Source organism: Rhynchophorus ferrugineus, unplaced genomic scaffold (genome assembly GCF_030347505.1).
Source record: "Rhynchophorus ferrugineus isolate W39M unplaced genomic scaffold, kcgeb_rfMv2 rfM5, whole genome shotgun sequence".
NCBI classification, from domain to species: Eukaryota; Metazoa; Arthropoda; class Insecta; order Coleoptera; family Curculionidae; genus Rhynchophorus; species Rhynchophorus ferrugineus.
This window is the reverse complement of record NW_027472584.1, coordinates 12,524,363-12,543,248: the sequence shown is the minus strand read 5'-3', so window position 1 is coordinate 12,543,248 and position 18,886 is coordinate 12,524,363. Positions and strand designations below refer to the sequence as shown.

The window sequence follows — 18,886 nt, the reverse complement described above, 5'->3', positions numbered from 1 at the left end:
GAGAATGGTTTCCAAATTTTAATAGTTTACTGCTGAGCTACTACAATTCGCTTTTGAAAACTGACGAATCCACTAACTAGAGATGTGTCCTAAAGATGGATACTTCCTAATTCTCATAGTTCATAGCTAGGGGACTTCAATCCACCTTCGATGTTTTTACAACTTTAACTGCGATATTATACTAAACCATATCATGGAACGCATTAAGTAATTACGGAACCATTGTTAATGCAATCACCAAATGTTCCTTTTCTTGATAAGTATGCTGATTCCTGCATTGTTGTTCCCGTGAAGGAATATCGAATTGGTACATCGGGCGATAACTTGAAGCTGTGACTATGTAGTTTCTTATGACTCAGATGTTTCCATTAACATTCTATTCCAATCAAGCTTGATGGAGTATACTTGATATTTCTGGGATATCTTATCCGACCATCCACAGCTGTGTAGTATCAGCTTACACATACACAGGCGAGGAAGTTTTACTTGTTGAAAAAAACTATTACGGGAAATCGCTATATACTATTTGGTACGAAACGTATAGGGTTTAAAAATAAAAACTCTTAAGTTAACTAAAACAATTTTATTTAGAATATCTAGTGCTGCATTAATCGCGTTATATAACTCTTCTCCTGAAGAAATTACCAACAGAATTAATCAAACGGATGTACGCGGTTGTTAACTCGCCTTCACAGCTTACTATTATAATTAAATTATTTCTGAATGTTGCTTGCAACTTCGTCCGATAATTAGATTTGATGTTCGGATTACTCAAATTTTCATGGTATCACAAAGTTTTAGTGGATCTAAATTTTCGTTGTTTACGGCTGAGCAACTGAGATTCTGCATGTTTTCTGGGATAACCTTTAAGTTGGTCACTCACCAATCCGTAGGCTTAATACAGAGGGCGACTCCACGTTGAATAGTAAGCGTGGTCCAAATAAACATTTAGTTGGTAAAACGGAAAGTAGAACATAACAAAAAAACTTTATAAATCTGATAATTGAATGGTTTTATTTGCTAAATGCGTTTAGGATTGTTTCGTAATTTAACTGTTGCTAATAACAATAGAAATAGTCACTTCTCTCCTTCACACACTAATAAACTAAGAAGCCGATTCATTCATACAATTCTTATTTCATTGTGGAACCATTACTAGAACTGTAAGTATAAAAATCCATCAATATAGTTGCGACTTTAGGCAACAGAGAATGCTTTAAATAATAATATAATAAATGTATTAAACCAATCAAAGTAAAAAAACAATAAGCAAGATTACTTCAATTGTGCATTGTTTCACTGTAATTATGCAATGAAATGGAAACAATTAGTTATTATTGTATCTACAGTACAGAAACTCTATTGAACAACCTATTTTGTATTGCATGTTAGGTCCGATAAATGCACAGGAGCAAAATAATCAAGATCGCTACCATAAATGATCAACGTTTTACTTGCCTTTCTCTCCAAATAAATAAATAAATAAATAAATAAATATATATATATATATATATATATATATATATATATATACATTAATTTATTTTTGCACTTGTGGTACTTAATTGGTAGTTTTCGTGAATAAAATAACAAAAACTAAGAATTTCACATAGTTAGAGAAGAAAAATTGGACCCTGGAATGAATATGAAGAGTATTGTCGGTTAAAATATGTTTAAAGTTTACCACACGACGAGACCGAAAATAGAAGAAATTCCAAGAATAAATACTGTAATAAATAAATATTCCAATATAATATTATTCTTAACAACATAAATAGCAGTCAAATTTATAACATTTATTGATTGAACTTTCATTAAATGTTCACCCAGTCACGCATTTATGTCTTATAAGTGGCAAGACATTGGATAACGTTGTAATAATTTTAAATCGCATTCAAAATTAATTAATTGCATCTGCAACTACCTCGAAAATTTTAACATTTACTACAGTTTATCTAATAGAAGAATTAGAAAATATACTGATAGTATTGATGACACATAGAAGCGCGCCGAATGTTACATGATATGGCCAGTCAAGCAAGTTTAATGAATAGCCAAACTCCATAATCGGCAGTTGCAGCTTTGTACTAAGGTATTACACTGATTTTATATAAACAAACAATAATAGTAAACAGACGAATACAAGATATATATATATATATATATATATATATTTATTTATTTATTCTTTATGACTTTGGTAAATGATTACACATAAGCATTTATCAAATTTTATAAAATCATAAATGATTTTGACTATCGATAGCTTTTGTTTCATTTACTACAAGTACTACTCGAGATTTTTTTAAGTGTTACATTCGTGGACGCTTTTATTCAGGGATTAGCTTTTACCAATCTATAGTTTAATATTATCTTAAATTAATAATCGTATTAATATAGTTAATAATTTGTAATAATAAAATACTACTATTAAAACTGGGATCATTGGACTCTTAAGTATGTTAAGGTAAAATGAAACAAATCAATACCTTCCTGACAACTTCTAAATATGGGATGTTAGGCAGGCCCCCTGATATCCACATTAAGATTTATAATTTCAAATGTGTATATTTTATATCAGTTTTGTAAACCGTCATCTATATTTGATTAATTTATATTTACTATATTCCCATAACAAGAAAACCTGAAACATTATTTATCTAATGTTTACTTTAAAAAAATTGATAATCATCATATCATTACTTGAATTTACAACAGACATTCAGTCCGAATTTACTTATGACAATAAGACAGTATTAAATAAAACAAACCAAAGATATTTAAAACAATATATTAGTTCAAGTTGAATTGTATCGTTTTCCTTATATTGGGAATATTAATAAATACAATTAAAAAATTCACTAAGTTAATTAATCGTGTAAACAAAATATATCAGATGGTTCTGATTTCGATAAAGTTCAATTGATCTTATATAAATCACGCATACCCATATTCTATGAGGCAACAAAAAAAGTGATCAAACTAATTAATATTTAGGGTTATCGTTAGATATTTTTCCTTAAAAATTAATAGTGGCTTATTATGACACAATAACTGATTGAAGTAGATATTCTTTATCTATATTGCTTAAGTATTATAGATGAAATATAACTATTGAATTATATTAGATATTATCCCATATTACGGATACATATATGGTTACATAGAAGATTCGAAATTTACACTATCCGCATTGTTATAAATTATTAGCCATATCAACATTGTACTAATTCAATAATGTAAATAAAAAAAGTGTAAATACTTAATTAGCTAATTCATATGCTGTATATAAATAGATACTTAGAAATGTGGCCGTCTTGTAATATAATTCGAATATTAGTACATAGCTGGAATATTTTTAGAAAAAATGAAATTTTAAGTTCTACGAACTAAACGAATTGTCCAACTTTTCTGAAATTAGGAAAATAATACCATTAACTATGTTAATAAAACCCAGTTTTATTCATAACTGTTACAAATTTGATCGTATTGCAAGTTTTGTTTATTAATATAAGTTTATATTTTCACTAAACAAATGCAAATGCGACTTTATGCTTTTTGATATTGTATAGTTTTGTTTTGAAGTGTTTGGCACTTATAAATATTATTGAAAAAAAGTTACAAAACCGAAGCATGAAGTCGCGTTAAATCCTGTCGCTGGGTTTCAAAACAAAACAACAAAAAAATAATAAAAAAACTATAAACATTAAAGCAAATTAGCATAAATATTAATGCGTAAAATATCATTGGATATATTTGGGGTCAAATTTTTCACAACTGAAGATTATTTACTAAAAACGCATGTACTCCATCTATGTAGAAAATATATTTTATATACATATCCGAGACCACGTACTACATCTAATTAAACACTATTACAGGTGCTGATTATATTTTCTTGGGAAGACATCCAAAAAATTAGTTGTAAAAAATTACATTAAATTTTATGGCAAAGTGATACTTTAAAATCTTTTAACTTTTACATAAACCTGCAACAAGTTAATATATCGTGATTATGTCAATGATGTAAGTTTCATTTACTTGGAAATGTGCCGAGATGCTTTTATACAATACAACTATGCATTAGAAATTTTGTTTGGCTATCTATTATAATCGATGATGTTGTAGTACTCAATCAAGTTGATAAACAAAGTTAAAGGTGTTATTTATTTCACACCCGATACTTCAGTCATTTAATACATATATATATATTTGCTACAACTCAATTATAAAATATTTCAGTAAAATGATTGTATTGATTATTAGAGTTCAAAATATTTCAGTGCATTTCACTACTATTGTACTTGATTATAATTTTCAAAACCCAAATATTTATATAAATCAGGATGCAAGGGAGACATTATGGAACTTTAATTTAATTTTTTAAATAAATACACTCTATGTAATGAAAATTATACAGAGTGATATTTGCAAATCTTATTTTGAAATAGTTTAAATATAAGGAACTATACCTAACGCCACCTTTAGCAGTCTTCAGACAAAACTTATCTTCTACAAAATCCTAATTAAAACATATATTTAAGGCCAAGGTTTGCAACACCTTAATACAAATACCTCACCTAGTATAGGATAATGAAAATGAAAATTATTTATCAGAACCAATTTATTCAATATATAATTAAACGAATAGGACGAGAATGTGAAACTTAGTTATCGCTTTTTTGTATTTAAGGCAATGTTGACAGTATAGATATCGCTAAAAAGAACTAATAAAGATGGCAAACATGTTGCAAATAGTTACCATGTCAAAATAAGAATATTATAAATACATATTAAAAGTTGTATTAAAAGCAATTAATATAAATTTTATATTTTTATTAAAAATACATGTATAAACTGCATGATATTCAATGATTAACAGAATGGTGAAATGCGAAAACCAAAAGTGACACATGAGCAGCCAGGTAGAAACTGTCAACAATACAGAATGTAACTGACTAGTAACCATGTAGGATTCGGTGTACTGTCTACACTGAAATCGTAAACGAAAGTTATGATTTTTTAAAAAACAAAAATCTTAAAATTTCGCCACATATCTGAGGAAGGTTCTGATATTCTGCATGAAGTACAAATTTACATACAAATTCATTTAATAAAGTAAATTCACTTGTACATTCTACACCACACAATTAAACTGAAATGTATATACTTCAGTAAAAAAAGTTCAAATTGTATATGTTATTGAGGAAAAAAGAAAACAAAATCACGAAATTCTGAAATCCACTAAAATGTTTTAAGAGGCGTCATGTACAATGAAGAAGGTAAATGTGTGCAGTTTCTTGCACAATATGCAAAAACCTTCCTCGACTTTTCGATTGGATAAATGTCTTGTATACATTTTCAAATATACACTCCATTATATTAAATATCCTAATAACAGTTAACCACTAAACTTAAGCAATTTGCTTAATTTTATTCGAACACACATAAAATACGAGAGTGTACTTCAAATCAATTCTGGAAAAACAAAAAAAAAGAAAAGAAAACTTGCGAGATAATTCTAAATTTATTACCAAAGTAGTAACAAAAAAGATCAATTTTAATGAGTTGATACTTCTTTGTTACTAAAATGGTAGGTGATGGAGTGGTGCCATCAACAGTAACTGACTTTATTGGTAGCTTAACCAAGAGATGGGAAATCTCTTTCATCATACACCTTCGGAGCTTTAGGAGAGTTTTTGTCTTCAACCTAAAAATAAAAAGTATATTGTTATAATTAAGTAAAAAAAATATATATATATATAATTTCTAAGTGTCCCCAGATAGATAATACACTCTACACTTACTACTAATTAATATACTCGTGAATAAGGAGTGTTCCCTAATATCATTTACACCCAAATCAAACTTTAACAGTTATTACCTGGTAAAAAATATAAAACTGAGATATGAAAGCTCATCCACACTAATGCAACATATGTTAGAACTAGCAAAACATTTGTCGACAAACCGTCATTATAGGCAGATGAAATTTAATAAATGTTTCCAGGTGCGCTTCTAATCAATATTGCATCAAATGAAAATTTATATGTTGAAAGAATTGATATTAATCACATTGGCGTATCGTGGACGTCCTTAATATTTAAAAGAAATAATAAATAAATAAACAAACCTGGTCATCACGGGATCTCCTCTCTCCTTCACGAGGCGGACCTCGACCGCCACGCCCACCGCGACCCCCTCTACCTTGCCCTCTTCCCCTGCCACCTCCTGGGCGCTTATTGTCATAAAATTGTATGTCGATATCCAGTATGTGCTTTTGTCGGCCTACTCTTTGTGGATATTCCGATGCATCATATTCTTCTTCTTCAGAGTCCTATAAATGAAATACTTTTAGACATGAATTTTTTAAAATAAGACATACCGCCAACCTCTTCCTTTTCCTTTTTTTTCAGTTCAAACATTTTTTTCCATTGACTTGGATCCTCTCCTTCACCAGCTTTCCGTATGTTATAAACAGGTTTAGCACGTCCAGCGAGCTGAGCCTTCCATTCATCAAGGGTCAGTTCTTTAGGTTCATCTTCCAATGGGGCTCCATCACTAACAATTTCCTCTCTAACACATAAAATCAGTATAAAAATGAAATTAAAAAAAAACAAGAATACTAACTTTTTCTCAGTATCATTCACTTCATTGACAGATTTTTCAGTTTCTCCCCAACTCTGATCTGCTTCATTAGATCTATCAGCTACAGCTCTAAAATGTATACAAATATAATATTCAATTTATGGTACCATTTTATATAATCTTACTCAATAATATCTTTGGTAGATCCCCAATTATGAGCTCCGGCACCATCCCTTTTTTCTACTGGCTTAACTCCTCTGTAACCATGGCTGCATTAATTAAGGTATCATCACCAACATTATTATTATAGCAAATATTGATTATATTAAAAAGATATGCTAACAGATAAAAATTGTAATTCTCTTTGTAGACTAGCATGTATGTATGCAAGTATGCATACTATCTTAAGAAATATTTAAGCAGAATTGTAAAGTTTTATGGCAATCAAGGTAAAATATTGGTTACTTATTTTTAACTGTCAGCATATATTAGAAATACTTACGTTTTGTCCGATCCAGACTGTCTATCAAATTCTCGTTTTCCGCGTCGATCATCAAAAGTTTTTCTTGGTCCTCTTGGTCCGCCAGGTCGGTTACCAATTGGACGTCCCTCTCTTCTTTCCCCACGTTCACGGGTACGAGTGTCGAATTCGGCATTCTCACGCCTGGGACGATTTTCACGATCACTGTAAGTATGTACAACATGCAAACAATCATTCTAACTTCAAAACAAACACTTATATGTATGTATATAAATACCAGTGGTACACTAATTGTATATATAAAAAATTTTCTAAATTGAATACGCCATTGGTATTTCCATTACACATTACAGATTTTTTTTTCTAGTTGTAATAGGTGTTTATGTTAAGCTTTCATTTAAATTTTTTAGATAGGATAGGAAAAGATCGACACAGTATCATTGCAGCTTTGGTAGATATGGGCTTATTATCACAACTATAAACAAATATATAAACAAAGCCAGCTATTACTGGTCACTATAAATAATAATCCAAATTATTGTTGTAGAAATTAAATACCAGTATAAAATAAAAACTATAATCAGAGATAGATATAAAAAATAATTTCACTTATTTATTTAACCAATACATAGAAAATATCATTTATCTTATATAATCCACTGATTAAAAGTATTAAGGCAATTGATTGAAACACCAATATAAGATGTAAGTACACTATGCACTTTTATAAGCAAATAAAAATAAGCATGCAAATTGTGCTTACCGGTTTTCAGAAGGTCCATTAAACGGTCTGTCTTCACGATTTCGCCTATTATTCCTTTCCTCGCGATTTTCAGCATTGTTGAATTTGTTAAAAGGCCGTTCTGTTTTACCTTCAGCGCTTGCCCTTTGATTTGGCTTAAAATCTGTAAAAACAACTGCACTTCTAAACACTGAATACTGCGCGAATTACATGAAATCGGCGTTCAATCACATGTGCACTGTTTCGTGCGGAATGGCCGTCGGTTCGACATACTTACCGTCTCGTTTATTATCTGGGGCTTTATGAGTCGTATTCTCCTTAATAGTTTTTTTCTGTATACTGGTTGCCGGTTTTCCCTTCGTCGCTTCCGATTTTGTCTTATTTTCTTTCTCCGCTACTTTAGTTTTCTTCTTCTGTTCCTTCTCTTGTTCCTTTTGGAACAAAGTTTCCAAAGGATCGGATTCATCGTCTAAAAAAAGTTCGTACCTGTTGGTTACACCGATCCCGTAGGAGTTTTCCATGATGGTTAAAAGATATAAAAGTCTTCACAACTTATAGATGTTGGAAGATTTCGTTTTGGCTTCCTGGGCCTGTTGTAGTTCACGCACTCATTAAACACAATATGGCCGGCACACGAGGAATTTGGTTTGGCATCGTCCCGCGCACGACAAACTGGACAAACAAGCATGCGCGATGATGTTCAAGCTGGAATGATTACTCTGCTTTTTACCCGCCACTTTCAATATTACTAAACATTATTTCTATAATTACATTACTACAAAAGGGTCATTATATCAGCTCATGTGAACATATTAAATAATAATAAGTATTCTATTCCTTAAAAAATTTATTGACTGATAAATAATAATGTTATTTAATATACATTTAGTTTAATATCTTTAATAAAATGCTAATTATTGACATGTATTGGTAAACAAATCAGCAAAACTACTAAGAACAATTACAGTCATGCTTCTCAATAGTTATTTTCTATAAAGTCAGCTAATAATGTTCATATATAATACTCTAAATAATTTAATTTGTATTATTACAGTAAACACCATTGATTTTAAAATATTTCAGATTTAAACTTCCCGCTCATATGTATACGTGACGATCGGCACGATTTAGTAAAAAAATAAACTTTAACAATTCTGAGAAAGTAATATAAAGAATGACAAATCGACTAATGTAAGGATTTTTTCGATTGTCTATATTAAAAATAAACTGTTAATTTCGATAAAAGATCAAAAAATCCAATAATAAAAATTTTTCTAAATTGACAAATATCACAACAGTGGCGTTAGTATTATTGGTACGTATATACTGTCTTATTAACTTTTTTGAAATAATTCTGTAGACAATAATATTTTCAAGTATTGCTTTTCTTTGTATGTAAATGTATGAAAAAAAACAATATGTAATATTAGCCCCGTAATTAACCAGATGATTACACCAAGTATATTATGAAATGGATTGTAAATATTCTGGACGCTACTGGTCACTACAGAAACTGGCCGGTTTAAGCATGGCGCCGCGATTGCGATTTGCTGTAGTTTTGTCGTGTTTTTCCTTAAGTTAAAAAAATATAGTTGGCAGTTTTACGAAGTAGTTCGTGTAATGATGTAAATAATTTTACGTCTATAAAAAAGTTACGCGTAAACTATCTGTTATGGTTACTAAAATAAAAGAAGTAAGTGCCCGGGCTTTCTAGATCGAATTATGGCGTCCAACGACGAAACAAACGGAGACGACGAAAACAAGAAGTTTTTTAAAAAAGACACGGTTTCTGAAACTCAAAAGCAGTGTTCATTATGTGAATTAATGGTTTCTGAATGTAAATGTAATAACCAACAAGAACCATTTAATGATGAAGTGGAGTTATCAAATAGTGGTAGTAATGCTAGCAGTAAGTCCTTTTTATTTGTAAACATACTGTTCGATTTTTTTAAACATTGCTAAATAATAGTTTACATTTCGTTCTCGTAATGTATAATATAAAAATATTACTTAGATATTAATTAACCATATAATTTGTTTTTAGGAGAAGCTCCAGCGGATGGATTTGTGTCATTAAGTAATGGTCAAAATTTGTTGAAGTGTTACAATAAGGACATTATTGCAAATAATCCCTATAATCATAATCCCATTATTTTTGAAACACCAAAGACTCCCTCCATTACAGCAGATTCAGAATCAAATCATTTTTTACAAGGCATTGTTGTTGAAGGAAAGACAAAATTACCTGATTGTTCTGAAGGTGAAAAGTTAAGCAATAGGGCTGTGACATTCGGTCAAAGTAAACTATTTCCAGAAACCAATAGTGATGTAATTGTAAAGTGTAGTGATATTAAAAGTGAGTGTGAAGAAATTAGTAAAGAGTACAATGGTGGAGAAGCTCTTTTAACTCCTGATCAGAGGATGAAGGAGTTAAATGATCAATTAAACGACTCACAAGTTATTCTAGAATCCCATGCCTTATCTAAACCAGACTTAAACATAGGCTGTGATAAAAATTGCACAGATAATCCTGAGCAGTCCCCCCTTTTTAGCACCAACAATAATACCATTAAAGTAAAATCGGAGCTTATTAATTTTGAAGACCCATCTATCAAATTGAAACACAAACATTGCTCAATGTTTGTTGAACAGTTGGATAAAACTCTACTAGAAGGAAAAAAAGGGGTTGAACTTTTGTATGCAATTGAGGAACAATCAAATAAACATTGGTCAACACACAAGTCAAGTTCAATTGAGTCTGGTTCTTTTTCGGAACTTTCGTGTTCCCCAAGAAAATTTAGAACACGTTCTGTAGATGTAGTTTCAAGCCCATTAAAAAGAACGAAGAGATCACATTCAGCAGATATAAATTCGTTACACATTAAACTAAGGAAAATAGATTTTTCAGAATTTAAAATCAAGACCAGCATTGAACAAAAACATTCTAAAACAGATATTCAACATCGAAGGCATAGCAGTAGTAGCAGTAGTAAAAAGCACGATTCAAAAAGCAGCAAATATAGTAAAAGTAGAAAACATTCAAGCAGTTCAAGCTCAAAACACAGGGATGTAAAACCAAGATTGTTGACAAATGGAAATTATAGTTATCCTCCTGAAGATGTAAGACATTTTTTCAAAGAAATTTATTCAATTTTACAGACTTTAATACTATGAATTATATATAATTTTTATTCTAGACATCTCTAAGATACCGAAAATATTTCCATATAGAAACTCACACCAATGGTGGAGCTCAAGTTTTAAGAATGTATCATGATGAAATTAAGCATCTTAGTTCAAATGAGATAAAAGAATTGGCAAATGAGTGGTTTAAATTAGTTTTTGAAGAAGATGCAAATGGGCACGCGAGATTTGTCATTGCAGTTGTTCATGGTTCGGCAACCTATTTACCAGATATACTAGAGTATATGGCTGAACATTACCCAAGCTTGACTGTCAAAAATGGTCTTTTGAGTAAAAGCTCCGATATTGAAACTACAACGTTATCAGCTTACAACAGAAATGTAGTACAGCACTATGAGTCAGGAACTGTCAGGTTTGGACCACTTCACCAAATTAGTATTGTTGGTACAGCTCATGAAGAAGTAGGAGGTTATTTTCCTGATCTTTTGGATCTTTTAGAAGATAACTATTTCCTAAAAATGGTAAGATACTTCTTATTTTTTGTTATTATATAAATAACAATAATTTGAATAGACAATGCCTTGGGGACCATTATCAATATTGGACCAAATGAGACCCACTGAAAGCAATGATGGACCAATAATTTGGTGTAGGCCTGGAGAACAGCTGGTTCCAACTGCCGATAATAGAACACCAAATAAAAGAAAAAGGTATGGAATATTTTAATAAAATTTGTCTGTTTATGTAATCGTAATTTTTAGAACTGGTATAAATGAACTAAGGAATTTACAATATTTACCAAGAATGTCAGAAGCTAGAGAACACCTATTTGAGGATCGCACCAGAGCTCATGCTGACCATGTTGGTGCTGGTTTAGATAGAAAAACGACAGCAGCTGTTGGTATTCTTAAAGCTATACACGGCAGTAAATCCGAGGGGCCTATTAATAGGATTACCAAAGATGTGGTAGCTTTTTCAGCAAAATATTTTGATATTTTAGCGGAAAAACTGCAGTTGGATTTGCATGAACCTCCAATATCGCAGGTAAGAGCATTCCAACATATTTCAACATACTTTTTAGAATAATAGTTTTAATATAAATATATATATATATATATATATATATATATATATATATATATATATATATATATATATATATATATATATAAAATTAGAACCATTTATTCTATCTATATGACTAATTCGTGGTTTACCATCTTGCAGTGTGTCACGTGGATCGAGGACGCCAAATTAAATCAATTGAGAAGAGAAGGTATTGAATATGCCAGGATAAATTTATATGATAATGACATATATTTTTTGCCCCGGAACATTATCCACCAATTTCGAACTGTTACAGCTGTGACTAGTATAGGTAAGTTAAGTTGTAATTTAATAATTCTTATAACATTACTAATGTTCTTAATATTTCAATATTTTTGATATATCTAATATTACTGTTAATAAATAATTAAGTAATTGATATAATTTAACATTATTCTGTATTTGAGATATTACCATAGGGGTATTATTTAACTTATTTTATTTCTTTAATTTTGTGCAGAATTGTAGGTCTATATCTTTCATATTAAGATTTCTGTTTGATGTCTGTCTGACAATAGCAACCACAGTAACTGACAAAACAACATAAGTTTTTAGAGATGGTTAGAGGCTGTTGAGAAATGAGCAAATGTCTTGCCCTTTCTCCTGAAATGTTTTGTTTAGTTTGATATTCGATCATAGAACGTTACGTACACATCGTGTTATAAAACCGTTTTTTGAAACAACGTAATTTTTTCGGACTAAACTTGTTTCGCGTGCGACTTTTTTCATTTACATATGTATTCATCAGAAAATTCATCCAGTGGAGCGTTAAACATCCGGTAGACGCGTGCATTCGGAGATGTTTTCCAAAATGACGGTTTAGTTTGCACGTATATAGATATAAACTAAGTACTGCTAAAATGCTCAAAATATATCAAAAGGTTTTATTACCGTCTAACTAAAAGTGATTTATTAGAAATAGAATATATTGCCTACCGCAAAAAATTAATGACCCGAAACATCGTAAAACATCTTGGAGCTGTATGGAAATCATAGTAATATTGATATACATACTAGATTGGTCACTACACTTACTGGTATATTAATCCCTTAGAAAATGTTTGTGTATTAATAATATTTACTCAATTAGTTTATCAAAAATTCGACGTATCAAGTCAATTATTAATAATGAAGGCACTGGACTGATAATAAAGCATCCTAATTTACAACTATATATATCCATGTGACTTTAAAAAAATTATCGCATATTTCCTGGTCTTACTGTACACCCCTTGCTAAAGGAAAACAATATCATTTTTCTTTTTCATTTCTTTTTGCTTGTTCTTAATAATTTTAGGTGACTCTATGTACTTTACTTTGTTCGGATAAATATATCACTGTTAATGGTAAATATTTTGGGTTTGTTAGTTTTACATTAAATATTTTTATGTACTTTAAAACAAAGTACTGAACAAAAATGGTTCAAGTGTTATTTTAAATTTATTCCTAATGTAATCTAAATCTCTAATTTTTCAAAATTTAAGATCTTTAGAAGATTCTTTAAAATCAGTTATTGAATCATCTGTGTACAGTAATAACTATTTTTAACATGAGGTAGTCCTAGAACATACCTGACGATTGACATGGAATGACACAGTGTATTCTTTGTAGAACTGAAAGAACAGAGATGGCGATTTAACATAGTTTTTAAATAACAGTATATGAATATACTGATTTTCAATTTGCTTACATTTTATTCAAATGTGCTGATAGCAAGTTTAAGAATTGCTATAAAATTCATATTCTTTTCGTGGGCAATTCCCCCAGAATCCACTACTGATTCCATTATTCGTTCGGATTTGTGCAATGAAAAGTTCTCCAGCGGCTATTTGAACGATTGTTTTATTCCATAAATAATGACATACAATATATATAATAAACTGAATTTCGTTAATACATCACACTATTTCAATTGTTTTATTCCATTTCAAAATGGATTTGTCCTTATTGACAAAAATCTATACAAATTTCTCAGCATCTCTGCATTTTACCTACCTTGGTATATTTTATTTATGTTGCATAGTTTTATAACAATTATTAAGGTATTACAATTATAAATATATTTTTAATATACTTATTTATAACATATTTATGTACATTTAATTATATATATCTTAGGTATATTATTTATATGTTTGATGTTATTTATTTTCAGCGTGGCATGTACGGTTAAGAATGTATTATGATTTAGATGAAACCGAGACAAAAGAAAATTCAAATAACATACCAGCATATAACAATAAAGTAAAAACGCCCAAATCAGCTGCTGCCCAAACACCTCAAAAGAATACTAATATTGATAAAGTCAAGCAAAAAATAGATTTTGAAAAATTTAAAATTAAAATTGGAGAGAAAGTTAGAAATTACAATGAAAAGGAAAAGGAGCGAGAAAAACATAAAACTAGTGGTAGTTCAGACGAAATTAAAATAAAAGATAAAGACAAAGTTAGATACAAGGATCGAGATAAAGACAAGATAAGAGACCATAAGCACAAAGATAAACATGATAAGGATAAAGATAGGTACAGATCAAAAGATAGACATAGACATACATCTAGTTCTCATAAAAATAAAGACAGAGATAAAGAGAAGAAGAACAAACACCACGACCATCACAAAAGTAATTTATCAACAAGCAAACTTAAACATTCAAATGATAAGAAGCACAATCATAATAAGGTTATGACAGCTATACCTGTAGATTGCAAAGAAGATGCAAATAAAGAAGTTAAGCAAATTTTGTCATCAACCTCTGTTTCTGATCTGTCTACATCTTCTTTAACATCAATTAATACAGAGTCTTTATCATTAAAATCTAGTAATTCGAACTCGATTGCCAATTCTCCGCAAAAATCAGAAGTTCGACGTTCTAGTGGAGAAGTTTCGTCAGCTAGAAAGCCTATTAAATTAAAAATAAAACCATTACCACCACCACCGCCTTCCAATGACATATTGGGTGATATATTAACATCAATGACCAAATGTGATCCACAAATTTAATATTAATTTACAGATTGGTTAGAACATGCTGATTCGCAGAGAATGAAAATTGGCATATTTTAATCAGTCTGTCTGTACTTAATACACAAATGTTATTATTGTACATAAGAGTAAATTATGTAGTGATTTTTAATCAAAACTTTGCCAAAAAAGTGTTCTAAATTCTATTCCTTTGTGGTAAAGTTTTTGATAAAATTACTGTATAGATTTATATTTATAATTCATATATTTATATATATACATATATTTATATTTATAGAATCTCTGTGAAGATTTTTATTGTGTAAGTAAATTTTCTAAGATTTGTATTGTACATTTTATAAAACCAGGAAATGTAAACATTTTAAATTATATTTTAAATGTTTAAGACATTTCTTTTTTAAATATATAATTTGTATATTTTGTCTTTTGTCAAATTAGAAACTAGAATATCCTTTACTGAATGTTCTTAGTTCTTGTGTATATATTTTTACAGTTTACACAATAATACTTTTATTTCTTATGATCCTGCTGATGCTATTTGTTTACTATTTTATGAAGATTACTTATGCAAGAAAATGATCTTATTCTAGGTTCCCAAATGATGGAAATACATCATTTTTAACATTATTTCAATACACTGTATATGTTATTTCCTTTTCGTTATTATTTTTTGTACTTCAATAATTTTTGATTTAAGAGACTATTTTATTCAGAATATTTTGGTTTAGAATATATTTTAAATATAATTTAATTAAAAAAAAATTCGTTCAAATTTTATTAAACTTAAAGAAAATGTTAAAATTTCAGTTTTTGTTTTTGATATTTAATGAATTGTTATGAACTTTAATGCTTTAAACTAACTAGTTTATTTTGTTTTAATTGGAATAACATTTAAATTATGGGCCTATAGCAGTGTTTTGCTTGACACCAATTTCTGAAAAGCATTTGACGGGGGAAGAATATTACATTGAGGAAATAGGAAATAGGATGTTTTAGGAAAACATCTTAATGATAACATATAACAGTATATTTTGAATATAGATTGTTTAACACTGTTTGTGCTTGATAAAAAATTGAAAATGAAATAATTAAGTTGTAATCATTGTTTTTAATTTCGGTATAAAATGAAAACATAGTGAAATATCTTTCATATGTAATCTTTGAGAAATGATATATTTTTGTCAATTACAAAATCAATATTATATTATCGTACTTATTGAGTACCTAAAACTGAATTTAAGTACAAAGTGTTAGATATAAGAAAATTTCTTCATAAAACAAGTAGCATCAATATTTATGTTAATTCCATAGATACCAATTCATGTGTTGATTACTTGCTTTTGTATTTAAGAGATCTCACTAAAAATTTAAATAATTTATGTTTGTCAGTGATGTGAGACTATACTTATCTGTAAATAATGTATAGGGCAAAGCTGTTGTACAGTTTTTTTACATAGTAAAAAGAAAACGTTTAAGTGTTGTTGTTTAGAGTTAATATAAGAATGTTATAAAGTTTTAGAAATCATTTTTTTAAAAACTGATTTCATTATTTAACATAAACAAAACTTGTTTTGTATGTAGTTTTAAAATATGCGATTTTGTTATAAATCATTCAACATGCATTAGTTTCAGCTCATAGAAAAGGTATATTTGTTAATATTTCAGTAAATGCTTCAAATATGTGGTCCAGTTCTTTTTGGTGCAAAAATATACACACGTTTCCAACGTTTTTTACTAAGTATACTTGAAAAATATTTTTTCTATGACTGTTATTAGGGCTTTTAGAGACACCTCCTTGTAAATAGAGTTGTATCAAAATTTAAGAAAAAAAAAACTAGTATTTTCATATTGTGTTAAATAATTTTTAAAAATGTAAAGTTCCTTACATCCAAGTGTCAGTTTTCTTATAAAGCCAATAAATTTTTCAACAAAGAAGGTGTCCTTATATTTTTATCATATTATTTTTTTCTGTGAAGGAGTTATTGTTTATTTCCTTAACTATATTCAGTTTTAGCCTGTAGTTCTCATATTAAGCTGCATTCCATTCAGTATTCTTATTTCAATGAAAGTTTTATGCCAATTTGTTTATTTTTTTCTCCTTATTCCTAATTTATATATTTTCAGCGTCGATGTCCTAAAAGTGACAAATATAAATGAATTCCATATTGTTTCCCTAAATATACTGTAGGCTCCATCTATTATGGAGTTCTTCATCCAACCTAATTTTCAAAATTCTTTACTGTAAACTAGCAGATCGCGCGTTATTTCAGTGTCATTCACCATTAATAGATGTCTCTTTCAGAGCTTTCTTTCCTGGCGCTTTAAAATTACCGTCACCAAAATGCGGTGGGTTTAATTCCTACTATATGTATGGATGCTTGTCACTATTTTAAGACAAGAGTGTAGAAACTGAAATGTAATCATAAACCTCAGTCCAATAACCAGTCTGTAGACCTCATGGGCTCATACTATTATTTATTTATTTTTTCATAATGAAATTGTCTTGTCAATTATTTCTCAATAAATTTATGTTTTGTTTACTATATGATGTATAATATGTAATTATGCATTCGTTTTAAACCTATAAAACTGCATAATATTTCCCCTCTAATGCTATCTAATACTTCCTATAAGTCTGAATCCTTAGAACATCGAGCTGTTCAGTTGATAGGATAACCCCAATTTTGGTCGATCTCATTTATTTGCGGCCACGAGATAAGGAAAAATCTACATATCAGATATTTCGAATAGCCGGAGTAAGATTCAGTCGCACCGAAGAGATATAAAACTTGGATTTTATTTTACCTGTTTCTAACTTTCAATTCATGTCCTATTGTAGAACTAACTGTTTAAACATCGAATTATCAGTTATATTCCTGGTTCAAAAATTAATATTACTGATATTAATGATTTCAGAGAGTGGCTACTCGAACGACAGATGGCGCTACCATAATGGAATTGAAAATTAAATATATATTAATTAATTTTTCTTATAATTAATTCACTGTAAGTTTAACTTTAAATCCTAAACAAGCCAAGTATTTTTTTAGGAAATCGATTTAATTATCTTAAATTATATATCTCTCGTCTGAGATATTAATTAGAATAAGACATACTTTGGACTTCAGAATGTTGTGTGCGTATAGGTATCGCGTTCTTTATAAGCGGAATAAAATAATATTAGAGTACATAATGATTGGGGTTATCCCTGTTATTCTGAATCAAAGCAAGCAGCTAGAGAGTGGTGTATTTCGACTCCGTAGCTTTTTAGGGCACAGAAATCGAATAAAATTATATTTCTAACAGTTTTTTGAGGGGCAAGAGTAGTTTTATTCGTGAATTACTTTCAAATTAGTAAAATAGTATAGAAATATAACAATTCCTATGAAAAAACTAATTTACAGAATAAAAAATCTTTGATCAATAAAGCTTCTCATATCGCTTAAAAGAAATTAAATGTGCGAACTCGTTTATTATAGATCGTATGTGCCAGATTTAACTCTCTTTGACTTCTGATTGTTTGCACATCTCAAACAGGTTGTGCAATTTTCATGGTTTATCACTTCAGGGATAGAACAAATGTATTTGCAGTTTATAAACATTTTATGGAATAATATATTTAAAATCATGATAATTTCGAATAAATAAATTGTTATGTTAATATAGCAGCATTTTGGAACGATATTGTTCAAGATTGTTAATGTAATAGGGTAAAAAGATTAAAATTCAGAATGATAAATAGTAAAATACTTTTGACTGTTTTTATGGCAATAATAAGTAATATTTTTTTGATTGACTTTTTGGTTTCGATTTAACTTTCTCGATTTTTGTAAGTCTTTTGA

At 29.2% G+C, this 18,886-nt stretch overlaps 2 protein-coding genes across 3 annotated transcripts; one reads left to right on the top strand and one right to left on the bottom strand.

Annotated features, from left to right (window-relative positions):
- Positions 1-3,439: 3,439 nt before the first annotated feature.
- Positions 3,440-9,119, bottom strand: vig (vasa intronic gene). Of its 2 annotated transcripts, none has more exons than XM_076405446.1 (8): positions 8,089-9,119; positions 7,833-7,974; positions 7,091-7,273; positions 6,774-6,857; positions 6,631-6,717; positions 6,393-6,576; positions 6,134-6,337; positions 3,440-5,710 (listed from the first exon to the last, which is right to left on the bottom strand). In XM_076405446.1, exons 1-8 carry the CDS (start codon positions 8,330-8,332, stop codon positions 5,642-5,644), a joined length of 1,197 nt encoding a protein of 398 aa, XP_076261561.1. In that variant the 5' UTR covers positions 8,333-9,119; the 3' UTR covers positions 3,440-5,641. The 2 variants fall into 2 exon arrangements, with proteins under 2 accessions (XP_076261561.1, XP_076261563.1); XM_076405448.1 differs by having other exon boundaries at positions 6,774-6,845; positions 8,089-8,456.
- A 181-nt stretch (positions 9,120-9,300) lies between these two features.
- LOC143197205 (uncharacterized) lies at positions 9,301-17,124 on the top strand. Its single transcript, XM_076405445.1, has 7 exons — positions 9,301-9,720; positions 9,856-10,931; positions 11,009-11,476; positions 11,529-11,665; positions 11,717-11,999; positions 12,183-12,333; positions 14,218-17,124. The coding sequence occupies exons 1-7, from the start codon at positions 9,534-9,536 to the stop codon at positions 15,060-15,062; spliced, it is 3,147 nt and encodes a 1,048-aa protein (XP_076261560.1). The 5' UTR covers positions 9,301-9,533; the 3' UTR covers positions 15,063-17,124.
- Positions 17,125-18,886: the final 1,762 nt, after the last annotated feature.